This window comes from Triticum dicoccoides, chromosome 3A, assembly GCF_002162155.2.
Source record: "Triticum dicoccoides isolate Atlit2015 ecotype Zavitan chromosome 3A, WEW_v2.0, whole genome shotgun sequence".
In the NCBI taxonomy this organism is placed as follows: Eukaryota; Viridiplantae; Streptophyta; class Magnoliopsida; order Poales; family Poaceae; genus Triticum; species Triticum dicoccoides.
In genome coordinates, this window is record NC_041384.1 from 759,588,916 (window position 1) to 759,607,935 (window position 19,020).

At 44.9% G+C, this 19,020-nt stretch overlaps 1 protein-coding gene across 1 annotated transcript; it reads left to right on the forward strand.

The window, feature by feature from the left end:
- Positions 1-3,099: 3,099 nt before the first annotated feature.
- LOC119270764 (AP3-complex subunit beta-A-like) lies at positions 3,100-11,133 on the forward strand. Its single transcript, XM_037552818.1, has 11 exons — positions 3,100-3,377; positions 3,456-3,532; positions 5,092-5,338; positions 5,419-6,027; positions 6,499-6,672; positions 7,066-7,192; positions 7,277-7,386; positions 7,990-8,190; positions 8,263-9,227; positions 9,308-9,556; positions 10,444-11,133. The coding sequence occupies exons 1-11, from the start codon at positions 3,174-3,176 to the stop codon at positions 10,790-10,792; spliced, it is 3,312 nt and encodes a 1,103-aa protein (XP_037408715.1). The 5' UTR covers positions 3,100-3,173; the 3' UTR covers positions 10,793-11,133.
- Positions 11,134-19,020: the final 7,887 nt, after the last annotated feature.

Consider the following 19,020-nt stretch of genomic DNA (forward strand, 5'->3'; position numbering starts at 1 on the left):
AGCTTACCGCTTTGAGCAAAGAACAAAGGCGCCCTGTGTTTCATAACTTGTGCCTGCATTACCATTCCTTCATATCAGCAACACCGACAAAATATGTCAACGTTTCAGCGATCCTGCAAGACAAACTTGAAGGAAATATGCCCTAGAGGCAATAATAAAGTTGTTATTTATATTTCCTTGTATCATAGTAAATGTTTATTATTGATGCTAGACTTGTATTAACCGGAAACTTAGTACATGTGTAAATACATAGACAAAACAGAGTATCCCTAGTATGCCTCTACTTGACTAGCTCGTTAATTAAAGATGGTTATGTTTCCTGACCATAGACATATGTTGTTATTTAATGAACGGGGTCACATCATTAGAGAATGATCTGATGGACAAGACCCATCCGTTAGCTTAGCATTATGATCGTTGAGTTTTATTGCTATTGCTTTCTTCATGACTTATACATGTTTCTCTGACTATGAGATTATGCAACTCCCGAATACCGGAGGAACACCTTGTGTGCTATCAAACGTCACAACGTAACTGGGTGATTATAAAGATGCTCTACAGGTGTCTCCGAAGGTGTTTGTTGGGTTGGCATAGATCGAGATTAGAATTTGTCACTCCATGTATCGGAGAGGTATCTCTGGGCCCTCTCGGTAATGCACATCACTATAAGCCTTGTAAGCAATGTGACTAATGAGTTAGTTGCGGGATGATGCATTACGGAACGAGTAAAGAGACTTGCCGGTAACGAGATTGAACTAGGTATGATGATACGGACGATCGAATCTCGGGCAAGTAACACACCGATGACAAAGGGAAGAACGTATGTTGTTATGCGGTTTGACCGATAAAGATCTTCGTAGAATATGTAAGAGCCAATATGAGCATCCATGTTCCGCTATTGGTTATTGACCAGAAATGTGTCTCAGTCATGTCTACATAGTTCTCGAACCTGTAGGGTCCGCACGCTTAACGTTCGATGATGATTTGTATTATGAGTTATGTGATTTGATGCACCGAAGTTTGTTCGGAGTCCCGGATGAGATCACGGACATGACGAGGAGTCCCAAAATGGTCGAGAGGTAAAGATTCATATATTGGAAGGTTGCATTTGGACATCAGAATGGTTCCGAGTGATTCGGGCATTTTTCCGGAGTACCGGGAGGTTACCGGAACCCCCCGGGAGAAGTTATAGGCCTTATGGGCCATAAGAGGAAAGCACACCAGCCGATTAGGACTAGGAGAAGGGGGCCGGCCCCCCTTTCCTACTCCTTCTCCCTTCCCCCTTTCCTACTCCATGTGGGAGGTGGAATCCTACTAGGACTAGGGAGTCCTAGTAGGACTCCACACCTTGGCGCGCCCCCTAGGGCCGGCTGCCTCTCCCTCTCCCTCCTTTATATACGGAGGCAGGGGCACCCCTAGAACGCACAAGTTGATCTTTTAGCCGTGTGCGGTGCCCCCATCCACAGTTACACACCTCGGTCATATCGTCATAGTGCTTAGGCGAAGCTATGCGCCGGTAACTTCATCATCACCGTCACCACGCCGTCGTGCTGACGGAACTCTCCCTCGGCCTCAATTGGATCAAGAGTTCGAGGGACGTCACCGAGCTGAACGTGTGCTGATCGCGGAGGTGCCGTGCGTTCGGTACTTGGATCGGTTGTATCGCGAAGACGTTCGACTACATCAACCGCGTTACTAAACACTTCCGCTCGTTGCTATGCTTCTCCTAGATAGATCTTGCGTGATCGTAGGTAATTTTTTTGAAATACTATGTTCCCCAACAAAACTCCAGGTACAACAGTAGCTTCAGACGTACTACCAACCAGGAAGCAAGCAATGGAGCAGAATCCTCTAACCTAAACTATGATATGCTTTGTGTGTAAATAATGCAACTGCAAAAAGAAAGAAGATTGTGCCCCAGACCCGGTATGTGGGTCGGGTGGGGCTTCCGAATATGTTTCGGCTTCCGTCTTTTGATGTTAGGCTTAGGTGAGTGGTTTGGGTAGTGGCCCAGCTAGCACCCCTTCATCATTTTGGATAGGAGTAGCGGCATGTGTTGCCAAGATGATGGATTCGGGCACATTGTTGTAATATTTTGTAAGGTCCTCGAATAATCAATAAAGTGGCCATATGCATCTTCCAGATGCAGAGGCCGGGGGTCATCTTCCTTTTCTAAAAAAAGAAGATTGTGGGACACATAATGCATTTGGGCATCATTATCCACCAAACCGAAGACACAAAGTTTGTTATCCATCACATGCTTAAGTATGGTGTATCGCATGAAATTCACGAAGAAGCATGAATAATAACCTGAGAATTTTTCGGACTCATGGGATAGCTCTTGTGAGCTAGTTGAAGAAGAACCTCTTCCTTTCTAAATGTCAAAAGGCCGCCAGCAGCAGCAGCCGACGGCCAACACTTATGCTATGCTATGCAGTCCCCTCCCCACGGCCATGATAATAAGCATCCAAGGTCGTCTCGACTGACAGGCTAGCCGTCCGGCGTCTGCTCTTGCTTCCGCCGGCGGTCGCTGCATTCGTCTCCGGCGTGGTGAACGGCGGCGAGACGCGCCGATGCCTCCTTCGGCCGGTCGCCTCCTCCCCGGCTCATCGGCTCCTATGCTCGGGGGATGGCGCGGAGAGATTGGGAGGGAGGAACGCGACGTAGGAGGCTACACTCACTCCGGCTGGCTGCCAAGGGATTTGGGGAGGGGACCCTGGAGATCAATATCCCAACTTTTTTTTTGAGGCAATCCCAACTTTTTTAAGCCGTATAATATCCCAACTACCCGAGCCCATCATCCATTAGGCCTTGTTCGGTTAGGCATGGATTGGAGGGGTTTGAAAGGGATTAAATCCCTTGCAATTCAAAATCTCTCTCAAACCTTCCCAATCCCCTTCAATCCCTGTGGTGAGGGGATTAACCGAACATGGCCTTAGGATGGATGAGGGCCCACGGAGAACACGGTCCAGGCCCTCTCCCAGACGGGCCCTGGGTTGGGCCACGCGTCAAGTGCGGCCCACTCCACGCGCACCCCACCCATCGCCGTCCCTCGCGTCTCGTCGCGTGGACTGGACAGACCACTCCCCTCCCTCCACGGCGAACCGCGACGGCCGCCGAGATCCGCGCCGCCGACGAGATCCGGCGAAGAGAGAGAGCGAGAGGGTCCGGGGATGTTCGGGATGCGTGCGAGCGGCGCGGCGGCGTCGTGGGTGGTGGGGCGGATGGGCACGGACGCGCACCTGTACGACGACCCGGAGGACGCCGCCATCCCGGCGCTGCTCGACTCCCGCTTCGACGGAGACAAGGTCGACGCGCTCAAGCGCCTCCTCGCCCTCATCGCCCAGGGGGTCGACGTCGCACACCTCTTCCCCCAGGTCCGTCCCCTTCTCCCGTTCCTCTCCTCTCGTCTCATCGGATTCGGGCGACTGAAGTGCATTCCTGTGGGGCTGCAGGTGGTGAAGAACGTGGCGGCGCAGTCGCTCGAGGTCAAGAAGCTCGTCTACCTCTACCTGCTCCACTACGCCGAGACGTAAGCAAGCTAAGCCTCCCCATGCCCCTCATCTGCATTTCTCCATGCCTCTGCTGTGATCTCAGTTCTTTTCTCCAGATCTGAGCTCAGTAGGAGCTGCTTCGGCTAGATTTTACTTGCATTGTTTCTCCGGCCTGTGATTCGCAGAGAAAGATTGTTGGAGCTAAGTTGGCAAGGGAAAAACCTTTTGTCAACGAATCATGGTCGATATATCGCTGTTATCTGTTTGGGAGTTATACGAGTTTCACTGTAGATGGTTCGATTGAAATTGGAACCGAGGAAAAATCCCGCTTAATGCATCAAGCATTAGTTCTTAGCAACACTCCTGGACTGAAGAAACTACTAGAAACGGCATAAACTTGACATCTGAAGAGACAAGTTGAATTTAATAGAGTGTCATTATAGGTTGCTTTGCTTGCTCATGAACCAAGTTGTTATTAGTAGTATATATGATATGACTTTGCTTACACTTGTCTCGCACATGGCCAAAGCGCAACACGTTGCTTCGCGCGGAAACTTCTCCGCCTAAATAGTAAGAGACCATCCATCCATCGGAGCTTGTGAATTGCATGAGCTCTTCTGGAAAATCCGGTCACCCGTTCTCCTAGATCGATGAGAAGTTAAACAAGAAAAGTCGATGAGTTGTTTTGGCTACCCTGCTCTCTGCTTGGAAAGAATACTAATGCTGGTGCTCCTGAGAGTTACCTTTCCAGTCAGCAGTCGGACCTGAAAGCTCTGTGAAAATTATAATTCATCAGCATGTCTGAATCTAAATATAAAGTGGCCAGCCCAGACCTGTGGAAAATAATTCTTTTGATGGCAGTGATGTGCATATCCTATTGCCATGACTTTCTGTTCTTCCTCTTGCAGTAGAAAGTTGCATGGAGTTGCTGGACACCTTACCTGAAAAAATATGTAGAAATGTTGCCCAATTTGTAGTTCTTTATTGGCTCATGTTTCACCATTCTGGCCTGTCTGATTGTCTTAGTACTGTACTCCAGATCTCACCAGGGACTATCAGCAATTTTTGTTGCGTACATTTTATCTGATTGACATATTTTAAGCTCATTACTTCAATGTCAATTTTAATGAACATAATTGTATTTTTCACTCTCACAAGAAAGTATCCAAAATAATTTATCTGCTTCCTTGACATTGTACCATGATCACATTGAGTGATTGACAGAAATTTAGATGCTACTCAAACATATCACACTGCTGCTAAACACTAGACGTTTGCAATCATAATCAGATGAACAGTGTATTGACCTGTTCTGTTGTTCTACAACAGGCAGGCAGGCAGGCAATAAAGTGCAATGTTGCAATATGATCAAAAAACATGTACAACAGCAATATATGAACTATAATCTAATGAAAAAAAATGTGTATCTCCTGTTCTCGAATAATACATGCATCCTGGTGATGTTATAGACAAGGATCAATGGATCATGCTGTTTCATAAGTTTCAATCTTGGTCAACAAGTGGAATTTTGAATAAGAATGTTATCTCTCTCTCTGATTGATATGCGTTGTTACAAAATTTCTTGCTATTGCCGCAGGCGGCAAAATGAAGCTCTCCTTTCTATTAACATATTCCAGAAGGATTTATCAGACATAAACCCGTTGGTAAGGGCTTGGGCCCTTCGCACTATGGCTGGCATCAGATTACACGTTGTCGCTCCACTCGTGTTAGTGGCTGTGAAGAAATGTGCAAGGGATCCATCCCCATATGTTAGGAAATGCGCGGCATATGCACTTTGTAAGCTCTACGACTTGCTTCCAGAGGAAAACACAACCTTGGAGGAGGTCTGTTAAGTGCAACCTGCTTCTCATTTGTGTTGATTGTCGACATTATGTCTATCTGAAACCTGATCATGTTTTTGCAGATTGTGGACGTTTTGCTTGGTGACAGTTCCTTTGGAGTAGTGGGAGCTGCTACAGTTGCATTTAAGTCGGTTTGTCCAAATTGTTTAGCGCTGATAGCAAAGCATTTCCGACGGCTCTGTGAAACACTCCCTGATATTGAAGAATGGTATCAGATTACTCTAATTGAGATTCTCTTGCGGTATGTGATAGCAAAACATGGATTGGTCAAGGATTCTGTAATGTTTGCTGCAGAATTGTCTTTGGAGACCCAGGCTGGCAGGGATTCAGTTCCTGTTAGTAATATATCCAGCACCCAGGCGGAAACTATTGTTAACGGAGGTTCTGGCACTATGCCAAACATTATGTTGTTCCGGCATTACATTGAAGAATATTCAGGAGCTTTTGATAGAGACGATGATAAATTCAGCTTTCCATCTGTCACTACTAGCACAAATGATGATGTCGTAATTCTATTGAAATGCACGTCACCTCTTCTGTGGAGCCAAAATAGTGCAGTGATACTTGCAGCAGCAAGTGTTCATTGGATAATGGCTCCAGCTGAGGAAGTGAAGAGAATTGTTGGCCCGATTTTATTTACTCTACGCTCATCTCCTGATGCAACATATGTGGTACTTTCTACATATTTTTACCTTGTATTGTATCCCAGATTTCAACTAGAAATAATTACGGTATTGTATATTTCACTAATCATTTCTGTTATCATGTAATTAAGTTGTGTCAGAATCAACTTATGTACGTAAATATCATATATCATAGTGTAGCGGAATAAAATTTTCCTAATACTCATGTGGCACTGTAGAGTGGTCAACTGTTATGCTTTGAGTTATGCATCCGTCATTGCTTGAACTCGTATAAAACACACACACACACACACACACACACGCGCGCGCGCGCATTTGCACTCACAACTTTGTGTTAGATGAAGCTAAAAACTGAGCACTGAGTTCGTTTTATTACGTCTTGGAATCATATGTTAAGGCATTCCTTGCAGACATAAGAATCTAATAATTTTCCAGCAGATGTATGTTTTTCTGACGCTGGTTTCTTATTGAGCTGATCCCCTTTTTTTGTTCTTGCAGATGCTTGGCAACATACTAGTTTTTGCCAAGACTGCCCCATTGTTGTTTGCTTCGTATTATGAAGATTTCTTCATATGTGCTTCAGACCCGTACCAGACTAGGGCTTTGAAGCTTGAAATACTCACCACCATTGCCACAGAGTCATCTATTCCAGCCATTCTTGAAGAATTTCAGGTATTTGTTTGTATGTGCAACATATTCCCATATAAGCTGAGCTGTCACACTGACTTGCAACCATATATTTGCTTATCACGTGAAAGTCTTTGATAGAACTCCCTCTTAAGGTAACAAAATCATCACTTACCCTTGCAAAATAATTTCAAAAGCCAAGCTAGCATTTCCTGTGTCATACTGATGATGGTTCATGCATGCTAAATACACCTTTAAAACCTTCTTGGATCTAAGTGTGAGTACAGTTTTTTTGGATCTAAGCGTTCTACTCATGGAAATTAGTCTTATAGTCAAGCTTAGCAGCATGAAAAATTGATGTCCGCTACCTATGTGATCAAGGATTTATAGTTATAGCTCCCTGGCATTCTGCTTATAGTACTTTGTAATTGTTGCCAGGATTATATTAAAGATCCGAATAGGAGATTCGTGGCAGATACAGTTGCTGCAATTGCATTGTGTGCCCTGAAACTCCCCTCTATCACCTCCAGTTGTCTTGAGGGACTTTTGGCACTTGTACTGTACGGTACGGTAATAACTGTTCTCTCTGCATATGTTGTGATTGATTATCCTTCTTGAATAATAATGTTTGGTTTTCACCTTGTTACAGAATTGTCTATCACTAACTCAGTTCACTTGAATGAAGAAGATGCTGTTTTAGTTCAAGCCATCTTGTCAATCAAAGAAATAGTGAAAATAGATGCAGCATCTCATGAGAAGGTACTATAAAATTAGTTTATATAAGCTTCTAATCCTGTAGCGCCACAGATTTGTTATATACTTTTCATATTATATGGGTAATGCATTCACTTGACATTATGATCATTTGATAAAGCAGTTGTATTGGTGTGTGGAATGTAGCATAGCTGACCAGGCTCCTTAAACCATCCCCTACTCCTTCTCCATATCTTTCTTTGTATGAGATCCACATGGGTGGGTTATGCACGTATGCCATCTACGTGTAGTACATATACAACTCAGATCAATACACAATGGTGTTGCATCAAACCATTCTGCCCCCTTCCTACATGGGATGTATGCTCTATTGTACAGCGTATGGATTTCATATATCACCTTGTTTAAACGACAATTTCCTTTGCTCTTGTTTCTGTGTTGGTCATATTTCCCCTAGTGAATGGTGATGAACTATTTAAATTTCTTTTATCCTTCTCTCCTGTACAACCTGTGGTGTCATTCATTGGAAGTATATTCAAGAACAAATGTAGATATAGGATATCAGGATGCCATGTGCTACCGTTTGAATGCAGTTTTCATGATTTACATTTTTTTATTTGACATATTCATTAATTTTGTTCTCCTAAGGTGATTATCCGCTTGGTTCGTTGTCTGGATACAATTATGGAGCCTGCCGCACGGTCCTTAATTATTTGGATATTTGGTGAGTATAGCTCTACTGGAAATCTCATCCCAAAGATAGCTCCAGTTGTTCTTAAGTATCTGGCATGGTCCTTTGCCGCCGAAGTGCTCGAGACAAAGCTTCAGATCCTAAATGCTTCTGCGAAGGTATATATCAGAAGTCCCAACTTTAGTTTTCTTACACTTAAATGGAGATTGCTAATAGGTTTATTTTTTCAGGTTATCATACATTCTGCAGAAGAACGGCTAGAAGAATTCAAAAGGATAGTGACATATGTCATTCAGTTGGCTGCATGTGACATGAATTATGATGTCCGTGATCGTGCACGTTTCTTGTCAGGACTTCTGCCATGCTGTGCTAATGAAAATGACTCCTCATGTCGAGCGCAGAATGTAGATGTTATTAAAGAGCTAGCTGATCATATCTTTGGTGGGAAGATACCTCCTGCATCTAATTCAGACAGCAACTACCGGATTTATCTTCCGGGTTCCCTGTCACAAGTTGTTCTTCATGCAGCGCCTGGTTATGCACCACTTCCAAAGCCTCAAAGTATGATCTTAATTCATAAGACCGTAGAACCAACCAGAGGCATAGCCGATTCCTCTGAAGGTACTAATTCTGATGCTGAATCTGGATCTTCAAGAGATGAGAGTGGCTCTGTGTATGATTCAGAAAGTGAAGCTGGTAGTGATTCAAATGATGATGGCCATAACCTTCATCGTCAAAAGGAGAACAAGGAAGCTCCGTTGATTCATATGTATGATGGTAATGTAGATCAAGCCTATGCAGGTCAAGCTGTCGATGAAAATTTGGCATCTCTCATCTCTACTGATTTGACAGAATTAATGTCCAAGTCAGCCTTGGAGTCATGGCTTGATGAGGCTCCTGCTGCACCACTTGTTCAGGATTCGGTACAGACATCATGTGCAAGGGTTTCTTTTACCACTCGCAGCTTTGAGAGAAAACCTAAATTGCATAGGTTGTTAGATCCATCGGATAGTGATGGCTTGAGTGTTCTATATGCCTTCTCATCTGAGGTTTCACCCAGATCACGCTTGCTAGTATGTGTAGACTTGTTTGTCGAGAATGTTACAACAGAACAATTAGCGGATATAACCATTAAATCTGAAGAGGCTTCTGGTAGCAAGGGTGGCATGGACCAAACATCAGAAGGATCCGCAAGGTTTGCATCGTTATATTGTCTGTATTGTGATCGTTTCTTGGTCAACTTATTTCTCAGCTCATGAATTGTCTTCACTGCAGCATACCAACTCTTGTTCCTGTTGAAGAGATACAGTCACTGGCTCCCGAACAGACAGCTAAGATGCTTCTTCAGGTTCACTTTCATCACCATCTCTTGCCCTTGAAGTTGTCTGTCCTTTGTAATGGGAAAAGGCATCCAGCCAAACTTCACCCGGACATTGCTTATTTTGTACGACCACTACCCATGGACCTAAATGCTTTTCTATGCAAGGAAAACCAGCTGAGGGGAATGTTTGAGTATGCTAGAAGGTAACCAGACTCTATCCTATCTTTACTACTCCCCCTGTCCCATAATATAAGAACGTTTTTGACACGAGTAGTTACTTAGTTTCATGCAGTCGCATCGATTAGGAACTGATCTGACACATCAGCCAAATTATGCCGTGTTTACTGTTACAAACATCTGCCTGCCCAGACGGAAATGGTTGTGACTGGTGAAAATGCTTCAGTTTGCACATTTCATTAACTATAGATAATTATAGGAGAATGTTGAGAAACAGGAGGTTGCTCTTGCTTCCCCTTGAACCAATTACCATGTTGCTGCTCTGTTTTAATGGAACACGCAAAGAGGAGTATTTTCGTCATGATGTTATTTCTTATACATCATGTACTATTAGAAAAGAATGTTCCCCTAAAAAAAGAATGTCTATTATGGAAAAAAAAGAATGTCTATTATAGAAAAAGGAGTAAACAAGTAGGAATAGATTCTCAGTTTTATATTAGTTCAGCCACTTAAGCAAAAATAATTAGAGACTTATATTTTGCCAGCAAGAAACATCTTGTTAACAGATGAGGACCGTTTTAGGCATCTCTTGTTTGCATTTTATGGACACCATCAGACTTTTAAAGGCACATGATACTTATTATGCACTTTGCATCATGTTATGAATGCAAATTCAAATTAAGATTATCTTCATGTGCACTAAATTATCTGATTGTTAGTCACCACGATCATTTTATTGCATAACCTGAGCCCACAATATCACAAACAGACCGAAGAGAGTACAGATCTGTTGTGATGATCTGTTGACTATAACCTGCACTAATTTTATTGCATAACCTGCACTAATTTTATTTCATGTTGTGATGATCTGTTGACTATATGCTGGAACTAAATCTTTTAGGAATTGCAACAGGTGCACTTTCAAAGATCATCTTCAAAAGCACGAGCAGATCGAAGAGAGTACAGATCACAACACCGACAAGAACCTTCTGGTAGCCCAAACTCTCGCGTCGAAAGTACTCAGCAACGCCAATGTTCACCTAGTGTCAATGGATATGCCGGTGACCTTCAGCATCGATGACGCCTCCGGTTTGTGCTGGCGATTCAGCAGCGAGATCCTAAGTACTTCGAACCCCTGCCTGATCACTGTCGTGGCGGATGGGCACACCTCGGAACCACTGGATCTCACCGTCAAGGTGAACTCCGAAGACACGGCGTTCGGCCTGAACCTCCTGAACAGAGTCGTAGCGATCATAGAGTGAAGGGGCACTTTTGAGTTCAGCAAGTTTGGTTCAAATGCTACTTTTGTGGATATTGTAAATTATCGTACATTGTTGTGAATGTCGAGGGCTTTAGAGTAACCTGACTGATTGTTGTACATCTTTTTACCACCTTGTATTCCTTTTCTCATTGTTAGATTTGATTTTTTTTTGGGGGGATAAACTGATGGCAAGCTTGCTGTTGTTACAAAGTGCACGACAGAATCCGCGATAGCACGGCGTCGCGGCTTGCTGCTGGATAGTAATGTTGATGATGACACTGTAAGTAATGGCATGAGATTGCTGTGGGAGCAATAAATTCCAGAGTTTTAACCACAGTACAATTTTTGGATTATGATGACATTGTACAATCGATAAATCCAGTTGTATATACATCTCAGACAAACACAGCAAACGCAGAGCTTGGCACACAAAGGTTTTCCTTCTCAGAAACTAGTAAAGAGAAGGTAATTGCTATAACTAATAACCATGTCAAAAACAAGGTAGTATCCAAGCTAACGATATAGGCCTCACCAAGCAGCGCCGGCCATGGCCTCCCCAACCCCAAGCAGCGCCGCCGAATTCTTGGACCGCCGCCGGAGGGGCTCCTTGCTCAAATTCTTGGACCGTCGGTGCTGGCAGAGGCTTCATGATGTCTTCCATGGGCGGAGGCTCTCGCTGCTCGAACAGTTCCGGGTAGTTCCACTCCGCATCGGCCGGCATCTCCATCTCTGCGTTAGGGATAGCTTCTTTGTTCGCTGCGCCGGAGTCTTGATCAAAGGCCGTCGTCGTCATCCTGGTGGGTTCCTCTGCATCCAATGGCTCTGGCTCGTCTTCTTTGGTAAGGTTCTCCAACGGCTCTGGCAAGTTCTTAGTGAGGATCTCCAATGGAGATGGCAAGTCGTTCTTGGCAAAGGTCTCCACTGGCTCTGGCAAGTTCTTGGTAAGGGTCTCCAATGGAGATGCCAAGTTGTTAGTAAGCATCTCCAATGGACATGTCAACTTGTTGGTGAGCATCTCTAGTGGCCATGGCAGGTTGTTGGTTAGCATCTCCAACGGCCATGGCAGGTTGTTGGTAAGCATCTCCTGTGGAGATGTCACGTTGTTGGTAAGCATCTGCAGTGGAGATGACTTGTCCATGGTAAGCATCTGCAGTGGCTCTAGTTCGTCCTCCATGGTAATCAACTCCCATGGCTCTGCTTCGTCCTCCATGGCAAGCATCTCCCGTGACTCTGGTTCGTCCTTGGTGAAGATGTGCTCCAATGGCTCCGGCTTCTCCTCCTCCATCGCAAACATCTCCAATGACGTGAGCTCATCCTTTGCATCTGCGGGCATGTCGTGCTCCCGGCGGCGCCGCCTCTTAGAAGACCGGGCGGCCTTGCTAGACTCCCCGCGCTCCACCTCCTCGCCATCCGCCGCCGTCCTTGTCGTTTGGTGCACCCTGCAGAGCACCCTGACGCCGGCGCCCTCGGTGGCCGCCGGCAGCACGGTCCCGAACTCCTCCATGAGCCAGGTGGTCTTGCGTCCGCGCGCGTCGAGGTACTCGAAGGCCTGCCGGTGCCCGGCCCCGGCCACGGTGACCCGCTTGCCGTACCCGTGCCATGTGCCGCCGCCCCGGACGGTACGGCTGGCCCGGCCGCCTACGGCGCCCTTCCAGCGCGTGACGCAGAGGAAGTACCAGTTGCCGTCGCCGTGGCCGAAGCGCCGGTGCCGCGACGTGAGGGCGGCCGGGTCCTTGCCGTAGATGTCCGCGACGCAGACGATGCCCTGGCGCTCGAAGACCGGCGTCTTTCCCGGGTCGGCGACCCAGAGATCGAGGTAGAAGTTGATGAGCTCCTCCGGCGTCGGCGTGAAGCGGAAGCCCGGCGGCGCGTGATCCATGGCCGCCATGGCTTTTGGGTAGTTCCTTTTAGAGGCTACGTGTCGGCGTCGGCGACGGGAGCCATCGTAGGTGCCGCAGGAAGTGGTGGGGTTTTAGGGTTTGGAGACCGGCAGGGATCGGGGTGTGGATTGGAGGAGGACGTACGATTGGCTCGCTTATATAGCGATCGATGGTGAGTCTGACTAGTCGAGTTGGTCTACAATTGCAAGTTTGCAACCGACCATACATGAAACATGATCGGGGTTTTTTTTTTTTTGAGAACTACGGGTAATTTTCTTGATACATGAAACATTAACTTCTTATGTAGTACGCTACGTCATAATTCCGGGGTAGTAGTATCACTCCTTGACAACCGGAGTTCGACTCCCGTGTGGAACGAATTTCTGGAATTCTCGCTAAGGAAGCCTAATTATTAAAATTCCTTATGACATTTTTGGCGGCTCCAACCCTAGCCGCCGCAGTGGCGCCAATTCCTTATGACCACGTATGGATCGTTTTTACTCCACTAGTAGAAAACAGGGCTTTGGTCCAGGCCGGGTGAGCCCATTAGTCCCGGTTCAGTCTAGAACCGGGACCAATGTGGGCATTGGTCCCGGTTCATGAGCCCAGGGGGCCGGCCGGGCCACGTGGGCCATTGGTCCCGGTTCATCTGGACCTTTTGGTCCCGGTTGGTGGGATGAATCGGGACCAATGGGCCTCGCTCCTGGCCCACCACCATTGGTCCCGGTTGGTGGCTTGAACCGGGACCAAAGGCTCCCCTTTAGTCCCGGCTCATGTCACCAACCGGGACCAATGAGGTGCCTATATATACCCCCTCGCGCAAGAGCAGAGCACACTACTTAAGCTCATCTCCTATGCACATGAGGTGTTCGATGGAATGTCCGAGCCACACTACTTAAGCTTTCTCCTCTCGAAGCTCGACCTCCAAGCTCCATTTTCCTCGAGATTTGTCTAGATTTAGCGGTCCGTCACGCCCCGTCCCCGTCTTCACCGCCGTCGATCACCCGCGCCGATCTCATCACCGACACCACCGTGGTGAGCCTCTTGTTCTTATCTTCTTTCTGAAAAGAAAAATATTCTTACTTGTATGTTTAGATAGATACTTGTATCATTTTCTTACATTTATTATTGCATCTTATATAGTGCGATGGTTTTGGTATCCGCCCCCGTCGGCCCTCGTCCTGTCTATGATTCGGATGTGGTATGTATATTATCTTTATAACTATTGGTTCATTTATTGTTTATGAAAATTATGCCGACCAACGTGACATAGATTTTATTTATCTAGGATGTATGTGAATCGAAAATGCCAACCGACCCTATTGTCGAGAGGTTAAATTTAGTTGAAGAAGAAAACAATTTGTTGAAGGAAAAAATAAAAAAAATTGAGGAGAAGATGATATTGGAGTTGCATGTTGCGGATGTCGTCGATGATCACAAGATCAAGATGGATGCAATGCGCTTGAAGATTAGAAAATATGCCATTCATACCGAGGCTTGGTATCATTATGCCGTTGGATCAATTGTTACCTTGGTTGCGATTATGATCGCATTTGTTTTCGCATTGAAATGTTTTACATAGTTTCAATGTATGGTTTAATTAATTAGATGCTCTGGAGAGCTATATGTTGTTAGATGAGAACTATGTATGCACTTTGGTTTTAATGTGATGATGAACTTCTATTAATTTGGACACTTAATTATATATAATGCACGCAGATGAACCGACAATGGATGTACGGTGACAGACACACCCGCGAGCACATTAAGGGCGTGCATGAGTTTCTCGATGCGGCTGAGGCAAACAAGCAGAATGGTTTTATGTGTTGTACATGCACTGAATGTGGGAATACGAGGTCTTATTCTAACCGGAAAATCCTTCACTCCCACCTGCTTTACAAGGGTTTCATGCCACGCTATAATGTTTGGACGAGGCACGGAGAAATAGGGGTTATGATGGAAGACGGCGAAGAAGAAGACTACGATGACAACTATGTGGCCCCTGAATACGGTGATGCTGCAACGGGGGGAGCTGGTGAAGATCAAGAGGAACCAGGCGATGTGCCCAATGATGCTGCAACGGGTGAAGCTGCTGAAGATCAAGAGGAACCAGACGATGTGCCCGATGATGATGATCTCCGCCGGGTCATTGTCGATGCAAGGACGCAATGCATTAGTCAAAAGGAGAAGCTGAAGTTCGATCGCATGTTAGAGGATCACAAAAAAGGGTTATACCCCAATTGCGAAGATGGCAACACAAAGCTCGGTACCGTACTGGAATTGCTGCAGTGGAAGGCAGAGAATGCTGTGGCTGACAAAGAATTTGAGAAGCTACTGAAAATATTGAAGAAGAAGCTTCCAAAGGATAACGAATTGCCCGACAGTACATACGCAGCAAAGAAGGTCGTATGCCCTCTAGGATTGGAGGTGGAGAAGATACATGCATGCCCTAATGACTGCATCCTCTACCGCGGTGCATACAAGGATCTGAACGCATGCCCGGTATGCGGTGCATTGCGGTATAAGATCAGACGAGATGACCCTGGTGATGTTGACGGCGAGCCCCTCAGGAAGAGGGTTCCTGCGAAGGTGATGTGGTATGCTCCTATAATACCACGGTTGAAACGTCTGTTCAAAAACAAAGAGCATGCCAAGTTGATGCGATGGCACAGTGAGAACCGAAAGAAAGATGGGAAGTTGAGAGCACCCGCTGACGGGTCGCAGTGGAGAAAAATCGAGAGAAAGTACTGGGATGAGTTTGCAAAGGATCCAAGGAATGTATGGTTTGCTTTAAGCGCGAATGGCATTAATCTTTTCGAGGAGCAGAGCAGCAATCACAGCACCTGGCCCGTGACTCTATGTATGTATAACCTTCCTCCTTGGATGTGCATGAAGCGGAAGTTCATTATGATGCCAGTTCTCATCCAAGGCCCTAAGCAACCCGGCAACGAAATTGATGTGTACTTAAGGCCATTAGTTGAAGAACTTTTACAGCCGTGGAATGAAAACAGTGTACGTACGTGGGATGAGCATAGACAAGAGGAATTTGACCTTAAGGCGTTGCTGTTCGTGACCATCAACGATTGGCCCGCTCTCAGTAACCTTTCAGGACAGACAAACAAAGGATACCACGCATGCACGCACTGTTTAGATGACACTGAAAGTATATACCTGGACAAATGCAGGAAGAATGTGTACCTGGGCCATCGTCGATTTCTTCCGACCAACCATCAATGTCGAAAGAAAGGCAAGCATTTCAAAGGCGAGGCAGATCACCGGAAGAAGCCCGCCATGCGCACCGGTGATCACGTGCTTGCTGTGGTCAATGATTTACACTACGTAATCTTTGGAAAGGGTCCCGGTGGACTAGCTGTTCCGAATGACGCTGAGGGACACACACCCATGTGGAAGAAGAAATCTATATTTTGGGACCTACCCTACTGGAAAGACCTAGAGGTCCGCTCCTCAATCGACATGATGCACGTGACGAAGAATCTTTGCGTGAACCTGCTAGGCTTCTTGGGCGTGTATGGGAAGATAAAAGATACACCTGAGGCACGGGAGGACCTGCAACGTTTGCACGAAAAAGACGGCATGCCTCCGAAGCAGTATAAAGGTCCTGCCAGCTACGCTCTTACGAAAGAAGAGAAAGAAATCTTCTTTGAATGCCTGCTTAGTATGAAGGTCACGACTGGCTTCTCGTCGAATATACAAGGAATAATAAATATGCCAGAGAAAAAGTTTCAGAACCTAAAGTCTCATGACTGCCACGTGATTATGACGCAACTGCTTCCGGTTGCATTGAGGGGGCTTCTACCGGAAAACGTCCGATTAGCCATTGTGAAGCTATGTGCATTCCTCAATGCAATCTCTCAGAAGGTGATCGATCCAGAAATCGTACCAAGGCTAAGGAGTGATGTGGCGCAATGTCTTGTCAGTTTCGAGATGGTGTTCCCACCATCCTTCTTCAATATCATGACGCATGTCCTAGTTCATCTAGTCGACGAGATTGTCATCCTGGGGCCCGTATTTCTACACAATATGTTCCCCTTTGAGAGGTTCATGGGAGTCCTAAAGAAATATGTCCGTAATCGCGCTAGGCCAGAAGGAAGCATCTCCATGGGCCATCAAACAGAGGATGTTATCGGGTTTTGTGTTGACTTTATTCCTGGCCTTAACAAGATAGGTCTCCCTAAATCGCGGTATGAGGGGAGACTGACTGGAAAAGGCACTCTTGGAAGAGACTCAATAATATGCAGGGACGGATATTCTTGGTCTCAAGCACACTACACAGTTCTACAGAACTCTACCTTGGTGACCCCGTATGTCGATGAACACAAGAACAGTCTGCGCTCCAAACACCCGGAGCAGTGCGACGACTGGATTACATGTGAACACATCAGGACTTTCAGCAGTTGGTTGGAAACACGTCCCAGAGGTGACAACACTGTTTGTGATGAGTTGTACTTATTGTCCAGGGGACCATCTTTGACTGTATTGACTTACAAAGGATACGAGATAAATGGGAATACATTTTACACGATCGCCCAAGATCAAAAGAGCACCAACCAAAACAGCGGTGTCCACTTTGATGCAGCAACCGAGAGCGGAAAGGATACATATTATGGTTACATAGTGGATATATGGGAACTTGACTACGGACCTGATTTTAAGGTCCCTTTGTTTAAGTGCAAATGGGTCAATCTGTTAGGCGGCGGGGTACAGGTAGACCCACAGTACGGAATGACAACAGTGGATCTGAAAAATCTTGGGTACACTGACGAACCGTTCGTCCTAGCCAATGATGTGGCACAGGTTATCTATGTGAAGGACATGTCTACCAAACCGAGAAAAAGAAAAGATAAGAAAGCGAATACATCATACGATGAGCCAAAGTGCCACATAGTTCTTTTAGGAAAAAGGGACATCCTGGGAGTGGACGGCAAGATAGACATGTCTGAAGATTATGAAAAGTTTCATGAAATTCCTCCCTTCAATGTCAAGGCTGACCCAAGCATCCTGATAAACAATGAAGATTATCCATGGTTACGGCGCAATAAGCAAATGACACAAGCGAAGAAAAAGTGAAGACTTTCTCCTGCAACTTTGTAACACACGAACATGCTACCATTGTCCGTTTTGTACATGCACATGCTATGTGGGTGAAATTATGATACCATCCCAACTTTCAACTTTTTCAGAGTTCATTTGAAATGCTTTCATGTCTTATGGTTCGGCCCTCGTAATACCATGACCATTAGTCCCTGGCCCATGCCAACTTCCAAACCGGGACTAAAGGGTTGGTCCTCGTTGCGGGCCGAGTTTAGTCCCACCTCGCCAACTGAAGGGGGCTCACACCGGTTTATAAGCCCTTCCCTCTCTGCCTTGTTGAGCTCCTCTCAAAGTGAAAATAGATGCCCTAATAGAGAAAGTTTATAATTTTGCTAACCTAAAAGCAAACAGAATTAAAAATTAAAGCAAAAAACAAAAGAAAATAAATAATGCAAAAAACAAATCAAAAAAACAGGAAAAAACTATTTTTATAGTAAAGTTAATCACAAAATAAAATAAATAAAGCAACAAAGAAAACAAAAAAACTAAAAAAGTGTTTTCAAATTTGAAAACTAGTGGCACTAACAGAAAGTTTATAATTTTTCTAAAACTAATGGCACTAACAGAAAGTTTATAATTTTGCTAACCTAAAAGCAAACAGAATTAAAAATTAAAGCAAAAAACAAAAGAAAATAAATAATGCAAAAAAACAGGCAAAAACTATTTTTATAGTAAAGTTAATCACAAAATAAAATAAATAAAGCAACAAAGAAAACAAAAAAACTAAAAAGTGTTTTTAAATTTGAAAACTAATGGCACTAACAGAAAGTTTATAATTTTTCTAAACCTAATGGCACTTATAGAAAGTTTATAACTTTTCTAACCTAAAAGCAAAGAGAATTAAAAATTATAGCAAAAAACAAAAGAAAATAAATAATGCAAAAAACAAATCAAAAAACAGGAAAAAACTATTTTTATAGTAAAGTTAATCACAAAATAAAATTTGAAAACTAATGGCATTAACAAAAAGTTTATAATTTTTCTAAAACTAAAAGCATATAGAATTAAAAAATAAAGCAAAAAACAAAAGAAAATAAATAAAGCAACAAAAAAACAAAAAAATGCCACCTACTAGGCCACCACGGCCTGAATGCGACTAGAAACCCTACCGTGGGCCAGGATTCAGGCCCGCAACAGGCCCAGTAGGCCCACAGGCATTGCAGTGACAGATTAGGCCCGAAAGCCTGCAGTTGAGAGGAGCTCGGGAGGGTGGGCGCAGCAGCGCTTATAAACCACT

Bases quoted from the DNA above. Each gene is read 5' to 3' on its own strand.
- LOC119270764 (XM_037552818.1), top strand. From the start codon at position 3,174: ATGTTCGGGATGCGTGCGAGCGGCGCGGCGGCGTCGTGGGTGGTGGGG. The intron at 3,378-3,455 runs GTCCGTCCCCTT...GTGGGGCTGCAG, and splicing joins TCGCACACCTCTTCCCCCAG to GTGGTGAAGAACGTGGCGGC. The intron at 7,387-7,989 runs GTACTATAAAAT...TGTTCTCCTAAG, and splicing joins ATGCAGCATCTCATGAGAAG to GTGATTATCCGCTTGGTTCG.